The sequence below is a fragment of the Zonotrichia leucophrys genome, chromosome 13 (assembly GCF_028769735.1).
Source record: "Zonotrichia leucophrys gambelii isolate GWCS_2022_RI chromosome 13, RI_Zleu_2.0, whole genome shotgun sequence".
NCBI classification, from domain to species: domain Eukaryota; kingdom Metazoa; phylum Chordata; class Aves; order Passeriformes; family Passerellidae; genus Zonotrichia; species Zonotrichia leucophrys.
The window spans coordinates 17,863,196-17,881,145 of NC_088183.1; the positions used below are offsets into that span (position 1 = coordinate 17,863,196).

The window sequence follows — 17,950 nt, forward strand, 5'->3', positions numbered from 1 at the left end:
GAAAGCTTCAGGTCTGCCTTGCAAAATACAGGACCAGGACTAATCCATCATTTTCAGCTCAAGCCTGGCTCATTTCCCACTGGGTGGAATAAACCTCCCTTCTTGAACTTGCTGTTCCTTTGGGTTACATGAACAGATCTGTTACTACAAGCAATGCATTCACAATGAGATTCCAGTCTGCTGCTTAGAGAGGACTGAACCTTCTCCGTGCTTTTTTAAATTTAATAATAAATTGCTCAATTAAAGCATATACACAAAACCAGCTGTTGGTGTCCCCTCCTATAAAAAAAGAAACTAGGAATTGTTCAAGGTACAAATGTTCCTTTGGTTTTTTGCATCACACTGATATTTTTCCTAAAATGCAGTTTTCTTACTGAAAGGAATGGCTGATAATTTACAAGAACTTATAAATCATATTAAAAAAATACATAGAGAGAGAAATGCAGTGTATTTCATTTAGAATTCTTTGTTCTGAGACCCTTAGCTTTTCTTAAATAGACATACTCCATCAGGACAAGCACTTGCATGTATTTGCTGGAGTTCTGCTGCACATGTTCTCATTTAAACATTCTTTTCTTTCTGTTTTTCATTTTCCATTAACAACAGCAAAAGGCCCTCAAGAATTCTAATTTCTTTCGATGGCTAATGATTTCAAGATTATTTTCTGTGCCATGTACTATATTATACCAATCTATATTGCCACCATTTAGTGATTACTTTAGTAATCTAATTCATTAATTTGCAATGCAGATCACAACTGATCTTGAGGATATGTTTGCATATTAAATAGTTCCATAAAAAGTAATCAGTAATTTCTATCAGATAGTTTTATGTTAATATATAGTGGATAAGAAAAAAAAGTTATTAACATATCACAAGACCAGGAAGAGTCCATAAAACCAAAATCAATAGTTAAATATTAAGCCAGCCATTTCCTATTCCTAATTAAAACTAATTAATCTTTTTCAATAACACAATGACACACTTTCTTCTCATAAGCTGACAATACCCCATGAAGCCTGAAATGAGATAAATTATTCTTTGCTTGTTTGCTGGACAGAGGTCAATAATACCTCAGGGCAAACACTGTCTATAGCCAATTTCTTAAAGAATTTCAAATTGAAAAGAAAAATCTTTCTGATAGCAAGAAAAGGCACAAATAACACATTAAAAGAAGAATTTGTGAGGCATTGTATATGCATTAAAAATTCTACACAGTGTGCGTGTCCAGTGCCTTTAAAGGCTCCCTGTCCCAGTGAGTGCAGAGGGGACAGCTCTGTGTGTGCAGGGCACTGCTCGGGCCGTGCCCCAGCCTGCTCATGCCAGGGCTTCCCCTGCTCATGCCAGGGCTTCTGCTGCCTTCGTCCTGGATGTGCTCAGTCCTTTACTGCTGTTCGTCTGCCCTCAGCCAGTGGGAACCAGAGGTGTAAGAGCAGGGTTGGTGTTTTGCATTGCCCATTAACTCAGAGCCAGCCTTCATTAATTAGTTAACACAAGCAATCAGAGAAATTTCTCAGGGTGCTCATTCAGCCCTTGGAAGTGCTGTGCTTTTGACTCCATCTCCTTTGCTGTCTGGTTCATGGGGCAGTTGGAACAATGTTCATGTGTTCTGCTGGTTTGCTGCTCTTTCAGCAGCCTGGCAATGCTGATGGCTCAGGGATGGGGGTAACTTGTTCACAGCCCCAGACAGAGCACAGATCCTGGCTCCAGAGTGCAATCCCTGTGTGTTTGGAGGGCCTGCATGGAGCTACAGAGCAGCTGCTGCCTTTTAACTGCAGGAATTCCCACCAACCAGCATCCTGTTTGGGGGAAGATCATGATCCCAAACCTGAACTGCCCCAAGGGTGCTGGGAGGGAGACATTGCTGGGGGCAGCAATGCAGGAGCTGCTGCAGAATCAGAAGGAGCCCAAAAGTGTGCTCAGAAGTTTGAATGCACAAGGAATCTTTTCTGGCTGTGTTTGAGTATTGACAGTAAGTCAGCACCTACTGCCTTTAGACCATGATTGCTTCACGTATCTATTAACAGTAAACAAAAACATCCCCCAAAAGACAGATAATTCACCTTTGATGAGACACAGAAAATTTCATATGAGAAGGAAAATCCTGCTGAAACTCATGAGAAAACATGAACTAAGGAAATTAAAGACTGTTTTGCTACCTCCATACTTAGGTTTGTTGCCATGTGAACAATCTCTTGATATTTCTTAGTACTTTACAGAAAAAAAGAAAATTGATAGAAAATAAAAATTTTGTTAGATTATTGGCATTTTTGCTGAACAAATTAGAATGTCTGAAAGAAATTAAAAGATAATTTAACAATTAATATAAAATTTCATCCCTTTGACATATTTCGTGGGAAGGTGCATGCTGAAGCATTTTATTTAATAGTCTAAATATATGGTGTTACAACTGTTCTTACTTCTGGTGAGTAGCACGAAACACTTCATCCAGAGCTGCATTTCAGGAAGGTGGATACACAAGTAAGTATGTGTGTTATCACAAGAGCCATTTACAGAACAGAGACTACTGGTAAATATAACAGTGTGAAAGGATTTGGACAAGAGATGTATAAAAATTATTATTCAGAATTGTTTTCATTATCGTAGTTCCCGGATTCATATTCTTCATCATCTTCCTCATCAGAGGTGTCATAATACTCCTCGTATTCAACGCTGTAGCTTGCACTTCTACTGCCAGCAGTGAATGCAAATGCAGGAGACGGGCCTGCAAGATGTAATTGAATCAGATTAAATCAGCTGAAGATAGGAACACAGAGGAAGGCTTGGGTTTGGATTTGTACAGCAAACCTAGATTTTGTGAATCCTTGTTATCTATGAAAAGGACTGGGGTTTTAGCCAATACCTCATACCACTGAAGGTCATGAGCAAATTTCTATATAGAATCATGGAATCCCAGAATAGATTGGTTTGAAATGGATCTTAGACCTCATCTTGTTCCACCCCCTGCCATGGGCAGGGACACTTCCTCTGTCCCAGGTTGCTCCAAGTCCTTTCCAACCTGGCCTTGGACACTTCAGGGATGGGACAGCCACAGCTCCTTTGACAAACCTGTGTCAGCACTCCACCATGCTCTCCGTAAAGAATTTCTTCCTAACATCTAATCTAAATCTCTCCTATTTTAGTTTAAAACTATTCTCCCTTGTCCAGTCACTATCTGCCTGTATAAAAAGTCCCTCTCCCTCCTTCTGGTACTCCCCCTTTAGGGATTGGAAGGACACTGGGAGCTCCCCAGAGCCTTCTCTTCCCCAGGCTTGACACCAGAGGCTTGTCTCAAGAGCAGAGGTGCTCTAGCACTTGGAGCATCTCCGTGGCCTCCTCTGGACCCACTCTAACAGGTCCATGTCCTTGCTCTGCTGAGGATATGTTGAAAATGCATTTAATTCCTAATACTAGTAAACTATCGTATCAGTCTTCTGCAGCTTCTGTGCATCTGCAAATATTCCCAGAGAAAATAAAGCTTTGAAAGCCACTTATAGAAACTGGATGAGTGACACACTCCCCTAGTCCAGGAGGTAAATATGACAATACATCTTTATCCTGAATTTGCCAGGAAAAACATTTCTCTATGGAGGAGGGCTGGGCACAAAGCAAATCAATAGCAAAGCTATTTCTTACATCTTTTGAACCACTGTCATTAAGGACCAGCAACTGTTTCCTTCCTCATTTTATGAAAAATAAACAGCTAAGCAAACCTGCCAGGATTCAGACTCCCTCAGTTACCCCAGCTATTGTTCTGGGTCCTGCTAACATCAAAGGACTTTTCTGGGATAAGGACAGTGGAATAATGTGTCTCAGCTGTATGGCTCCAATCCACAGCTTTCTGTTTTCTGGAAGCCAGGATAATTTGCGGCAAAATATTACTATATAAACCATTAGGGGATAAAGTAAAATAAAAGGACACAGAAGAGTGAAAACATGGTCAGTTTTGGGTAATTTCTGCCATGCTTCATTTTCATTCCAACAACCCCATCCTTTGCATCCTGCTTGTATGCATTTTTATAATTTTACATCCAAATTAAAAAAAAATTACCATCAATGACTTTCAATCTTGCAGAGGCATATGTTGCACCATGCTTATTTTTGGTGTGGCAGATATAAACGCCTTCATCTGATTTTTTGAGTCCTTGAATCTGCAGCCAGCCTGTCACACCATACTTCTGAGGCCCACCTCTTGCCTTTGAGAAAAAAAGAAATGGTTGAAATTAAGTAGCTGGGAGACACCACAATGTTTCTCAAAATAATTGTGGATGGATTAAATATCATTACAACTTTTGCTTTTTTTTTTTTTATGCCATCATGCTTTGATTCTGCTTATTCTTGCTGAATTGTGTTTTACCTTCTTGCTGCTCTGCACCTGTGAGTTCATGCTTTCCTCCCTCTGCTCTTGCACCTTCACTGCCCTGCACAGTGCTCACATTCCTGCTCCCCTCCAGGCCCCTCTTCCCAGTGCTGCCCCTTCCCTTGTCCCAGCACCGCTTGCTGCTTCCCCAGAGCATCCCTGTGCCCAAGCTCAGGGTGAGATGGGGAATTGTTTAGGGCCAGGGGGGCCTGACCAAGCTGACACTCAGCAGCCAGGTTTTAAGGGCTGTCATGACATCCCATGGGCACCTTCACTCTTCATGACTGTTTCAGCTGGCTTGGAGTAAAGCCTCCTAAAGAGGCAGAAGTGGTACCCTGGCTGTTCCTTCTGCTGGGACTGCCAAAGCACTGCAGAAATCCTCATTCTTTGCATAGTCACAGGGCCCCTACTGGGAATCTATTTATTGAAAGTGTTGTGTTTTGTAGGAGGAATTCACAGATTAGCCACCCTGCTCCTGTTCCCAAACTGCATGCAAAGGTAAATTCAAGTTTTACCTGAACGGAGACGTGGGTATCATCTCCTGGCAGAAACATTTTATTCCCCTTTTTTTTCCATTCCAGCTGTGGCATAGGATAGGCTGACACCTCACAGCCAAAAATGACATCATTGCCAGTGTAATTCTGGGCATCCTGAGGCGGCATAGAAATAACAGGAGCTGCAAAGAGCCAACAAGGTGCTTTAGGAGACAGTACACAAAGAACACAAACAAAAGGTTTGTTAACATTAATCCCTGCTTCACAGGCTACCATCAGATTGTCTTTACCTTCTGGGTCTCACACACTGCAAAGAGCCACATGATTCCAAGCATCTTCTAAAGCTCAGAAAACCTTGTGTCTGTGCTTTCTAAAAATGCTTGTTTAGGTTTGTTTTCCCCCTTGCAGATGTCAGTGGAACCCGAGCTGACATTGAGGGTTCATTTGGCCCCATGAGCTGTCAGTGTGGCCCAGGCTCAGCCCCCTGTGCCTGACTTGGGCCTCAAAGGAAACCATAGGAAATTCGCAGCACATGAGGCACAGAGTGATTTGATTGTGTGACAGCTCTGAATGTGTCACATTTTGGTTAGCTGAAAGGCAAAACACTGCTATTGCTGGCGTTTTCTGAGTACATCATTGCCTTGAAGCTGCTAAACATTGTCAAGCACTGTAATCCATGGAAGTCACAAGTTACAACAGCATTAATGAATTTTACATTTATCCTCAATTGCTATTGATGTCATCCAATATCGGTGTTAGGAATGAAAAGGATTGAAATTCAATTATTTCGGTAAGATTTCATGTTATGCTTATTATACTTGTTACATTTCCACTTGTTTCCTCATGTTCTCGCACCGTCACCCCCTCCAGCGTTTATTGATTGCCTCGGAATTCTCCTTTTTCCCTTTTCCCGAAGCCAAAGCTGCCGGCAGCCACGAGAGGGAGCCAGCCCGGGCTCGGAGGCACCGGGACCATCCTCGGTGCTTCCACCCCGATGGCGGCGCATCCGTCCATGCATCCATCCATCCATGCATCCATCCATCCCTCCCTCCGTCCGTCCGTCCGTCCGTCCCTGTGCAGCTGGAGCGGCTGCTCCTCTCCCGTCCCAGCAGTGCACAGACCAAACTGTGGATTTGCTGTTAGCACTGAGTTCCTGCGCTGGAGATCTCTGCATTTTCCCCCTGACCTATTTGTCCACAACAAGAAATATTTTGCCTTCTAAAACCTATTTTCTATTTCCAGACCAGTGCTCAAAAAGGAATGCATTTTCTGGGTGATTTGACTTGTCTTGGATATTTTTTTCCACACATCCCAGATGCTTGGAAATAGAAACTTCAAGTAAATAATTAGTATATTTTTACTTGCAGTGTTTGAATCAATACCTAGGTGCTGCATTTATTCTCCAGCATTTGAAACTTTAACAGCCTGTTCCATGTTTTTGACAATTTATAACAACAATTTCAACAATTTATAACACATTTGTCAGTTTTTAAGGATTAGTGTGTGTGCAGAAAAATATTAAAGGCTTCCTGATTAAAATTAATGGCAAAAAAATATATGGAAAATGATCAATTTTCTCATTTATAAATGCCTCATTAAACAATCTTGCTGCTCTTTAAAAGTAAGGTTTTTCAAACTAGGAAACTTAAATCCTTAAATGCTTGTTCTTTCATGAGAACTGCATATTCACAATCTATTATTTCAATAAGATTATTTTCGCAATCTATTATATTCAGTTAATACTGATTTGAATATAAAATCTTTATTCAAATCAGTATTAACTGAATATCTTGGATGAGAATGCTTTTGCTTGTTTTTTTTTTGTTTTTTTGCCTATGAATTGATCACAGAGCGTCTGATATTAAAATATATTTTTAAATCTTAAAATTAATTGAAACCCCATTCCTTTTAAAGATACATCCACTGTAGTTAAGCCTAAAATGTACAAAAGAAACCAAAATTCTACACTGACTCACGGGAGTTTTTTAATTGTTCCCACACAGAGACAGTGTAAAAAGCTTTTCAAACAGGCAGATGTTGCCTCGTGAGTATTTTTGTTGTGCTGCCAACTCAGGTGTGCTGTGGATCCCTGCCAGCACTGAGGTGTGGCCAAGGGCTGGGTCCTGTCCCTGTCCCCAGCCGTGGCTCAGCCACCCACAGGAACACACCTGGAGTCTGAGTTAGAAATCCTCATTGCAGCTGTCCAGCACTGCCTGCTGTGCACTGGGATAATTCCACACTAGGAATGCTCCTCTTTCCATGAACTGTGAGGAGAACACAGCAGACAGCTGGGAAATGTCGGGGCTGGGTCCCAGTCCTGCAGCTGAGCCCAGGGCTGGCATCCCCTGAGACCAAGCTCACGGCAAGCAGCAGTTCTAATCTGACCAAACTGAATGTCAACGCACCATCGGTGCTTTCACTGCCCACCCAAACCTCAGAAATAAAATACTTCAACCTCGCTATATCATTTTGCTGTGTTTTATGGAAGAAAATTAATTTAAACAGAAGTTTATAAATTTTTTTTGAGTGTTTAGGTTTTGCGTCCAGACAAATTCTCCCATTATATCTGTGTGTATTTTGTTTGCATAATCTGATGAGAAACAGATCTGTACTGTTATGATAACGTGTTGTTTTGATTCCTGGAGTAGATAATTTTTTTTTTAATAGCTAAGGTAAGTGTTCTGGTGTCCTGGTGTCCAGAGCTGAATGGGCAGGAGCTGCTTCTTTCCTTTTACAGTCCCAGTCAGTCATGAATTATCCCTCTGTGTTATAGAAGATGTTAACCAGAAACCAGGAAAGGTCAAAATACTGTTTTACCTTTCACAATCAACCTGACATCACTCCAGACCAATTAATTACATATTTAATAGAATATTTTTATCATATTGTACATTATTAATTTTTGCTAATCTATGTCTGATTAGATGGAAATGGCAGAAATTTTTGTCTTGTTTATCCGTTTTTACTCCAAAGTTTACATTTAAAATAAATCATGTGACACAGCAAAATATAAAGAGAATCACTGCTATATTGTTCTGTTAGTTCATTGAATTATTAATGAGAAATGTTTCAATGTGAAATGGGGATGGCTTAAGTGTGGAGAATCTGTATATAATCAATGTACGTAGAAACCTTGGTAAATTATTGGATAAACTGATCAAAACTAGTTTTCAGGAAAAGAAAGAATTATTCCATGTTTCTTTAGCGAGCTAGGCCTTTTTCTTCTCCTTTTTCTGGCAAGAGAAGAAAGATGAAAGGCTGTACTCCTCTGATGAAAGGAGTTTATTGTTATTTATTTATTCATTGGTTGCTGTATACAATTAGTCCATTTGGCATCAAGAGGAAACAGCAGATGCTTTGAAGGGGAGAAAAACAAAACAAAGTACTTTGAGCCGAGTGAAGGTTACATTTATAGCTTGGTACCAAAGCCCCACAGCGCTCAGTGTTTGTTCCGCATGCAAATCGCCCTCAGGACAGCCCGTGCTGCGGCGGGTGCCGCTCTCCGAGCCAGGCTCCGGCTGCCCCTTGTCACCAGCTGTCCCCGCAGCCGCGGGGCCGGAGCGCGGTGCCCTCGGGGCCGGGCCGGGCCGGGCTGGGCTGGGCTGGGCCCGGCCGGGCTGGGGCCCCCCGAGTCAGCCGCGCTCGTGGGGCCCCTCCGAACCCCTCCGAGCTCCCTCCGAGCCTCTACGAGCCCCTCCGAGCCCTTCCGAGCCTCTCCGAGCCCCTCCGAGCCCCTCCGAACCCCTCCGAGCTCCCTCCGAGCCCCTCCGAACCCCTCCGAGCCTCTCCGAGCCCCTCCGAACCCCTCCGAGCCCCTCCGAACCCCTCCGAGCACTCCGAGCCCCCTCCGACCCTCTCCGAACCCCTCCGCGCCCCGGGCTCCGGCCGGCTCTGAAGCTCCCGGGCCGGCGTGGGGAGCGGCGGCTCGGGGACAGGAGAAGGGCATTTGTGAGCCCGGGCATTTGTGAGCCCGGGCATTTGTGACCCCGGGCGCTGCCAGCCCAGCGCCCTGCCCAGCGCGGGCACGCTCCAGCCGGGCGCTTTCCTCCGCCGCAGCCTCTTTAACTAAACGCGGCTGTGAACTTTGCGCAGGCTTCTGTGCAATTCAAAAAGCTGAGCGGTGAGGATAATTCTGTGCATTCTGGAGAGAGGCTCCAGATTTTCCGGGGAGCCAGGGAAGCAGTGGGAAAGCGCTGGGGGTGATGGCTGCACGCAGAGCAGAGCAGCCAAGGTCCCTCTCCTGCTGGAGGAGCAGCAGCGCGATGCGCCTCGGGGGCGGCTGGATGACACCAGCACTAAAAGTGGTAGCACTTCCAAATTAAAAAGTATCTTGAACAGGCCAGTTCTGTTAAATTAATTAGAGGGACCACTGCTTTAAGCCTGTGTGCTGAGCAGCTGCCGCTGCTGCAAAGTTACCGGCACTGGCTAAGGGAGGGACACTTCTGGCCGGAATCTTGCCGGAGGGGTTATGCCACAAGAACTACTGCTACTGAGTCCCAAACAAAGACTCCATCCCAACCCAACAGACTTGCAGTTGTACTGCAGGCTGGCATGTATGTCCCTTTCCTGACAAGCCTCATTTCTCACCTTAATACCCTGATAGCAAATAAAGGATTCTCTAGTGGATCCTTCTCTCTCAGCTAGAGAAAGAGGAAAGAAGCCTGATATTAATTGTTCATCACTTTTTCTAAGTAGTCAATATCCCTTGTTCATTCAATACAAAACCACAGCATACAGTCTAAGACTGCTAGAGAAGAGCAGGTGAAATACACCCGAGTTACTCCCAGTCCTTTGCCAGAGCTGCAATTTCAGATTCCCAGAGCTATGACCCATTTGTGACCCACAGACCTCTTCTACTTCATTTGAGAAAATGTTTGATTAACTTAAAAACCCACAGCAGTTTCTCATTTAGAAAAAAAAAAACCTCTTCACATTTTCATTTTATAGTCATGTCTTGAGTGATAGATGCCCAGGAGTAATGACTTGTAGTAATGCAAAGAAAGGGAACACCATGTGAGCAGGGAGCAGGAGTCCCCTGTATGCCCACCTAAGCATCCCTCCACTAACAAGGGACAGAGACAACTGTGCACTTTAAGAGTCCTTAAGGGAAATTGTTTCAGCTTGATTCTGTTCTGCTATTTGGATTTCTCTTTCATGGGTTAGCTAGATTTTATGATGATTCTGAATTGAACTATTTGGAGCTTTTTGGTAAAAAGAACAGAGCTGTTAATTAAACCCTATCTTCTTCTATTGCCCCTGCTTCACTGCTTACCATGTATCCTCACAGGTGGATACACACATGCACACATGTCCCTGTCTGTGTATATGTATACACAGGATATATATATATATATATATATATATAATTGAGATATGCTTTACTATCACCACTCTTTAAGTCAGTCCTGTTACAATAATAATCATTTGCCAGTTCCTCCCAGACTATCCTATCTGTTTACTGATTCTCAACTCCACATGCAACTTCTGTAGAAAAAAAAAATCATACTTTGATTATAGTAATCATACTCTGATTATTCAGAACAGACTCACGTTGTAGATTGATGCCTTTTTAGCTACCATGAGATTTAATCCACCAGTCTCATATAGAGGCTTATAAAAGACAAGATTAATACCAGATGCTGAAACACATTTTTAACACAAAGTAGCACTATCACAGAATAATGATAATTGTAACAAAACCACAGTACTAGTTTAGTGAATTTAGGCTAGAGTAGCTAATAACACGTCTGAAGATAAGAATCAGCTCTTTTTTTCAGTTTGGAAGTGCCTCTGTACACATTACCTGATTCACATGGCCCTTTATGTTTCATGCTGATGTTTCTTTTCGCAGCATAAGCCTTGTTGAACTGACAGATGTTTTCATAGGTTTTCCCATCAGATCCACAGATGCTTTCTTGAGATTTGCACACACATTGGGGTTCAGGGACTTCCCCAAACCTTGCTTCATCGGCATCCAGCCTGCACTCGAGGTGATCCCCACACTGCCCATAGAAATGATTGCCCTGGTCCAAGTCGCAGATCTGACCTTCCACGTTCCCACATTCCGGGCAGCAGCCGCAGCGATCCAGCACAGCCCCGGCTGGACAGTCCTTGGGCTCAGAGCAGAGTGCCAAATCACATTTTCCACAGCTATCTCCTTCCCTCAGCAGCCTCCACCAGCCTCGGTGGTACAAGGCAGGGAAACTCTGTGAAACCTGTACCAGTGCCACCAGCACTGCTGTAACCATCCGGTGCTTCATCTTGAGAGTGTAGCAAAAAGCAGAAAAGGTCCTTGGAGTAAAGCCAGGGAGAGGAAAAAAAAGAGCAAACCAAAAAAGAGCAAGCTAGCAAGAGAAAAACATCACAATCCTGGTTTTGTTTTAGAATATAAGCTGTACTCTGAACACTGGCTTTAAGAAAAAATTAGTATCAGATTCCTAATCTGGAACTGATAATAAAAATGCATAAAAACCCAGCAGCTTTTCCCTAATGCAGTTTGGAATGCGAGTACTGCTTGCACAAAGACCAAACTGCCCCTTCTGACAGCTGAGCTGAAGCTCTCTGAAAAGCTGTTTGCTCCATGTCTCATTGAGCCAAATTTGCAAAGCCTTGCTCTACTGAAACATTACATTGCAGCTATTGTGGAAAGGGGAACAGGGACAAGGAGTGTGAAATCAAAAAAGTCACTGCTATGAGTGGCCCTCCCCTACATCAGGCAAAAGAGATGTCCACAAAAAGATAAATATGTGTACAAAGTAGCACCCAAAACCCAGTGCCCTGGGGCTTGGCCAGTACTCCAGAGACTCGAGCTTGGTGCAACACCAAATGTGATGCATTCCTGATCACAGCTAAGGGCTCTGAATTAACACTTTATTTACAGGCTCTATACAAGCAAGAGGCAATCCAAGTCAGCTGCAATTGACTTTAAGCTCGTCTTAAGGTTTAAGACGAAAGATGCCTGTAATCATTAAAGGACCCATTGTTTGTCTCTCCATATATTTTCTGCTTGGTGTTTATGGGTGTCCGTGCTTTGCAACACAAAACAACGTGGTCCATGTTTGGCTCTAAGAACAATGTGCAAAGGTTTAGAGCAAAGGCAAACTGAGGAAACTGCTGCAGCTTCAGAAGGAGATTCTGCTGAAGTATTAGATGCTGTGCTCATCTTTTCAAAGCACTTCTTTGCCTTAGTTTCTTAAGATGTGCTTACACTGCAGATTATGAAGGAAGATGAAAGAGGCAGCTTGGATTTCTTTCCATGCTTTTCCTGTGTGTATATGGCTACCAGTTCAGGGAGATGGCTTTGCAGGGTCGTTTCTCACCAGGTGTTGTACTGTTCTTTCTCCAGCTCAGGATTTAGATGTCCTCCCTATCTCCTGGCAGAAACCTCCCTTCCTTTGCCCTGCTGCTGAGGTTTTGTAGCCCACAGAGTGCTGTTACCATTGTTCAAACCACATGCAGCTCACCAGCAATTCATCTCCCTGGTTGTGGGGGTGGAAGTGAAGCATCATGGACCTGCAGCCCTGCAAGCATGGCTCAATGCCATGGGTCGTCAGAGATCACCACTACAAAGCAAATGTCTTCAAATAATCCTATGTGCATCACAGTTTGAAGATAAGCACATAAAACTAGGGCACTGTTAACAAGCTGAAATAAAAGAGAAGTCATGCTTGTGGCCTACTTAAAATCTTTCACAAGCAGCTTTTCCTCCTCTTTTTTTTGTTCATAGTGTGTAAGTCCTTGCATAAGTTCAGTGAAGGATGCATTTTGTTGCATCCTCTGGCTGCATTCACAAAGGCAAATCTTTTGAGGTCATATATTTACTTTTCATCCCATTTTCCACAACTTTTCCTAAATTCAGCTCCCATACCTTCTGCACCATTTGAGATTGCCTCTTCCTTTGAGTTAAGTAGCAAGCTGCTTCAAAATCACTTCCTTCTCCTGAACAGCACAAAATGCAATTTCCCCCAGCCTACACTGATCACACTTTCAAAGCCAGCCTGGAGACACCTGCAGGGCACTGGGTTTTTCCTCTGATCACTGGGATAATTCATATTCTGGATGTACAAGTTTTTGCTTTGAACTTTGAATCAGACTGTAAACAAGTAAATTATGTGTGTAATTGATGCTTTTAACATTGAGAGTCAGAAAAAAGTAACCTCAATTTAATGGGAAATTGATTATTTTGTCTGGTTTGATGTGCTTTATTTCACATTTCTTTATCAAGTCCTAATTGGACATTTAGTTTTGCATTATAGGGTCTAGCCATCACAGTCTATTTAGTTATCTGTCTGTACAGCTTATGTTACAGCTGTAGGGGAGGAGTACCTGTAGGACAAGGATTTGCTGAGGCTCATATGAAGTAAAGGAATGTCTATAGGGGTGAAGCCATATGTGCTAAGTGGAGCTAAAGCAGGACGGAGCTGCAGGCCAGAAACACCCCTGGCAGGGTGAGGTTTGTCTGGCATCTCTCAGGAAACCTGGGATCTTAGTGCTGAAAAACAGTGAGTGTATTGCAAGGAAGCACCTCCTGGGAGCTGGCACAGAGAAAACCCATCATAGATATCCTAGAAAGCATTTTTGGCATTTACTTGACTCATGTAATCGGAATTCTTGGTGGGTTCAGCCTCTAAATTAGGAACTGGAAGTGCCTGCAGCATCGTTTAAACAGCTGCCACCTGGCAGATGATCTGCAGCTGAGGGTTACTGGGTCACAGATTCCTGAGATCACCTGGAACAAATTGAGGTTAAAGCACTGTGGTATGACATGGAGAAGTGGCCTGGCAAATCCCTGAATGTCTTTCATTATCAAGGCAGCTGTGACAAGCTGAGGAGAGCTTCCCACCCTGGATGGGTGTGTGGCAGTCAGAGCAGAGGGGGCAGGCAGAGAGAGCAGGATGCACAGCTGGGTTTTCAGAGGCACATTAAAGGTGTAGTTCCATCTGCTTCAGGAATAAAATATGCATTATTTCAGGATGTCTCTAATCCCTGCAGCTTGCTTTGGTAGGGAAAAGTGCTGCTTTTCAGCACAAACCTTGAATAAACCCTGAGTACATTCCAGAAGCAAACACAAGCAGCCGTGGATGAATGTCAGCACTGGAGCTGCAGGACAAGCAGCACTGTGCCCTGTGCTTCCAGGCAGGGCAAGGGCACTGGAGGCTCCAAGCCCCTGCAGGGATGGCAGCTGGCTGCCCTCAGCTGGGAAATGACACCTTGGAGCGTCATGTCCTGAACAGGGAGGTGGAGCAGCATTCACGTGCCCTGGTCTCAGCAGGAAGGGCTGTGCTGGCTGTGCAGCAATTTCCCTGGCTTTTCCCCAGGATTTCCATGATCAGTGCAAGGAGTTCTGCCACCTTCCTGTGGAAACACAGGCTGGGTGATGGGCAGGGAGGGGACACGGCCAAGCAGCCCAGGGCTGTATTATGCTCAGCTTCTGATTCGTATCACATTGTTCTGCTTTGTATCATAATAAGTAAGGTATGTGGCTGATGCAATTTGAAATTCTGTTGCTGGTGATTTTTGAGGTACTGCTCCTCCAGTCAAAATATGGTTTGGCTCTTTATTCTGTTTTTATTTCTGTCAACATGAATTTTAAGTAAGTGAAGGTTTCTCAATTCAGCTCCTGCCAGACTTGCAGACCTGGTTCCTACATAGGCACAGGAGTCCTGTAAGAAATAACAGCAAAATACAAAAATCTTCCACATATTCCTTCTACCTTCTCTGTCCTGCAATGGCTCCTCTCCTTAAACATTTGGAGTCAAGTTTAGAAGCTAGAGTGCTCTGTCCCTTAGGCTGTACTAATTACCTATACTTGAGCTTCCTAGAAAAAGGAATTCTTGGCTGATTCCATGTGTTTCTATCCAAGGAATTTTATACGTGTATTATGTGCCCAAAAGAAGCATTAAAGAATGTCCAGCCTGTTGTACTGGCTCAGAGCAGGTTTCAGGTGGCTGTGCCCAGTGGGTACGTGCATCACCTGCTGCTGTACCCATCTCCTGGGAAAACTTTTCCACCCATAGTATCCAGAACTGAGCTTCAGTCAAGGTGCTTAGCTCACCTGAGAGCAGTATTTAATTCTGTTGAAGTAAGTGGCAAATGGGCATGACTGATGCCATGTGCTGGCTCCTCCAGAAATGCTGACTGGGGCAGCCCTGGGATCTCCAGACAGGGCCTTTTCTGGGGCCAGTCCAATGTGCTGACACTGCTTTCATCTCGTCATTAGTTCTGTAAGCACATGAACTATTAGTTAATCCTACTGTAACATGATTATTAAATCCATTAATCAAAGGCAGGAGATCCATAATTAACTTATTCTCCAGCATCAAGTAAATGATTCTGCTATGAGCTTTAAGGAAGCAATTGTTCCCTAATATGCAAAATACAGTGGAGCTATTAGACTATAATTGTATAATTAAATTATAATTTTTGCATATTTTAATAAGATGTTAATTCTTTTCTTTGTAGCTTAAAATATAGGTTCATTTTTTTAGGGTTTAACATATAATTTTTAAAAAATCAAAATTAATGTTAGTCCCCTACCTGTAAGCTGACCTTTCCATGAAAGGCTTTGACCAGACTTTTGATGACTCACCTTGCACCTGTCTCCAACAGTGGCTCACTGTAGATTTCTCCTGTTATGTATTTCAGCATATTCATTATTGGTCACTGCAGACAAATTTTAACTTAAAAAGATGAAAGAAATGCCTGATAGCACTGTGCTGGTACCAGCTGCTGGGTTTCTTTCAATACAGGCTTACTGACTCCTCTTCCTACAAGTTATTTCTTTCCAAGGGGCCAGATATATCAAGGGTTCTTTTCAAGCCTGTTCAGTGTCTCTCCTGTCCTTAAAGTAGACAAAATTTCTGAAAACTCTGCAGCCTTATCCAGAAACACCTGAGCCTCCCATCCCAGAACGAAAGGTGGTGCTGGAAACATCAGCAGCTGTTAATCAAGCATTTCCCTGAAGCCATTCTCTTGAGAGATGAGCGTTGCAGCAAGGAGACTTTCACAGAAAATACCAGGAGGACATTTCACCCATATGCCCTGCCCACATTTCTAGCCTGGCAAATTTAGCCTGCTCCTCTTCACCCTTTTTCTGTACCCTTCCACCACATATTGCTGTATAGAAGCAAAAGCCATCATTGTTCCTCCTCCTGTTGAGAGCAAGCCATGAGCTTTTTTCCACCTTCTGCCTTTGTTTTGGGAATGCCTTTCTGTTCCATGGGGTGTTGGGCTGGAGACAGACACACGGCACAACACACTGATCAAGATCAGCAAACAGCAGTGAGTTTCTTATGGCTGCCCTTTTCATGGGGCTTTGAATCTTCCAGGCCCAGATGGCTGATTGGATGAGACCTCTCTGGCCATGGGGTATCTGCATTGAAGTGTGAGCAGGGTTGGGTGAGGTTTCTGTTACCTCTTTTCTGGAATGAGCTAGGTCAGCCAAATTGGATTTGTTATGGCCAGTTTTATCTTGTTCAGTTACAGACCAGCTGTACTGCGACACTTTTCCATTAGCCCTCTCTTTTGCACAGACCACAGTACTTTCAGGTGGCATGTTTTACTGCAGTTTCATGCAGGGTGAAGCAATTTGTGTGTCAAAGGCAGTTGCTGTGTACATCACCAGTGACATGAGAGTGCTACCAGATACAGCAGGGCCTGGGGAAAACACATCAGACCTTGGCCCACAAACCCAGAGGATAAAAGAGCAACACAAGAAAGAGTCTTGCACACGCTGCCAGCTACAAGCAGCAGGACAGAAATAGGATAGTGGACTGGGGGCCTGCAGGCAGTGAGCAGCAAAGGGTGGGAAATACAGGTAGGGCTCTGGGTGGCACCCACTTACCTCTGCCACCAGGGTGTGGCTGGCATGAAAGCGTCCAGCAACATCCATGTGTGCCCCTCGCTATTCTCAGAACCTTCTGGGTTCAACATGCAGCAGGATGTTGGAAAACTGGCCTGGGTCCTGCTGCAGACCTGCAACAAATGTGCTCTGAGCATTTGGAGAGGGGCTGGAAGAAAACAAAAGAGAAAACCCTGACACGGTTCTGACTTCAACAGTGTTTCAAGGAGCTTTTGGCAGGCAGTCTGAGCAGCAGTGTCATCTCTGGCTGCTGTGGGTGCCCGTCCATCCCTCCCCTGCAGAGCAGAGATAGGAGGAACACGAGGAGGCTGAAGCTCAAAGTTGGCACTGGTGCTGCTACCAGCAAAGTTCTTCAGGGTGGCAACCACAATGTTTCCTGGGAAATCTAATGGAAAGGGAGATCTCCAAATTTGCTATGAATACAGAGTAATTTTTATTGCCAACCTTAATGCTGATGGATAGGACAGTTTGCCTTTTCCAATTTATATAAGAGCAGCTGATATAAAATTACCTCATAACTGGATATTTGTGAGAAGTGTCATTTCAAATAATGTAGGTTTTGCCTCTAGTGGTGCTGTAGTTTAGCCTATTATTACTGGGAACTAAATATTTAGGATATTCCAGCTATAACTGTAGGGCCTGTCTGTCTATGGAGCAAAGTTAATATTTTCCAAAGCAAAGGAAACTTTATAATGCAAAGTAACATTAGCAAAAACTACCTGTCCCTAAACCAGCCAGGAAATCAGGCACAGAGAGGGAATTTGGGGGATGCTCCTTCAGATGCTCCTGCTTTCTCTCACAGCAGTACTGAGTCTTCTCCATGACAGTGAATGCAGAGATATTCTATCTTGGTCTTCCTCTGGGAAAGCAACCAGAATCCAAGCTGTGATATAAGCAACATTCTCTCACCTTGTCTCTGCTGCACATGGATGTTGTATAAACTACTTCTGTCTCTTGAGGGAAATAGGATCCACCCCTGGTGCCAGCAAAGTCATAACAAAAGTTGTGGCAAATGAAAGCAAAGCCTGAGAGTAGCCACCTGCTGAAATCAGGGATTGTTCAGGTTGGAGAAGGCCTTTCTGCGACAGGGTCTGTAGCATACGTCATGTGAGGAGGGGCTGAGGGAGCTGGGCAGGGGCTGGAGCCCCAGGAGAGGCTGAGGGAGCTGGGCAGGGGCTCAGCCTGGAGCAAAGGAGGCTCAGGGGGCCCTTGTGGCTCTGCACAGCCCCTGCCAGG

At 44.0% G+C, this 17,950-nt stretch overlaps 2 protein-coding genes across 5 annotated transcripts in view; both read right to left on the minus strand.

Moving 5' to 3' along the window:
* Nucleotides 1-429: 429 nt before the first annotated feature.
* Nucleotides 430-11,706, minus strand: LOC135453863 (kazal-type serine protease inhibitor domain-containing protein 1-like). Its single transcript, XM_064725329.1, has 4 exons — nt 10,658-11,706; nt 4,876-5,036; nt 4,052-4,196; nt 430-2,725 (listed from the first exon to the last, which is right to left on the minus strand). Exons 1-4 carry the CDS (start codon nt 11,112-11,114, stop codon nt 2,580-2,582), a joined length of 909 nt encoding a protein of 302 aa, XP_064581399.1. The 5' UTR covers nt 11,115-11,706; the 3' UTR covers nt 430-2,579.
* Nucleotides 11,707-11,780: 74 nt separating this feature from the next.
* The window catches only part of GABRP (gamma-aminobutyric acid type A receptor subunit pi), a 28,201-nt gene continuing 22,031 nt past the window's right edge, over nt 11,781-17,950 (minus strand). The window contains exons 9-11 of one of the 4 annotated variants that reach the window (XM_064725323.1): nt 16,697-16,862; nt 14,909-15,075; nt 11,781-14,516 (exon numbers count right to left, since the gene is read on the minus strand). In XM_064725323.1, coding sequence (XP_064581393.1) covers nt 14,922-15,075; nt 16,697-16,862 — 320 coding nt within the window. In that variant the 3' untranslated portion in view covers nt 11,781-14,516; nt 14,909-14,921. Of the gene's footprint in view, nt 14,517-14,908; nt 15,076-15,950; nt 16,863-17,392; nt 17,574-17,950 lie in introns of those variants that run through there. The other 3 variants (XR_010441978.1, XM_064725327.1, XM_064725326.1) reach the window with 3 other exon arrangements.

What these genes read in the sequence shown, in the direction of transcription:
- LOC135453863 (XM_064725329.1), bottom strand. Translation starts at nt 11,114, where the DNA reads ATGAAGCACCGGATGGTTACAGCAGTGCTGGTGGCACTGGTACAGGTT. An exon ending in ATACCCACGTCTCCGTTCAG is followed by an intron (nt 4,197 to 4,875) that starts GTAAAACTTGAA and finishes TTTTTCTCAAAG; the next exon opens with GCAAGAGGTGGGCCTCAGAA. An exon ending in AAGATTGAAAGTCATTGATG is followed by an intron (nt 2,726 to 4,051) that starts GTAATTTTTTTT and finishes TACATCTTGCAG; the next exon opens with GCCCGTCTCCTGCATTTGCA.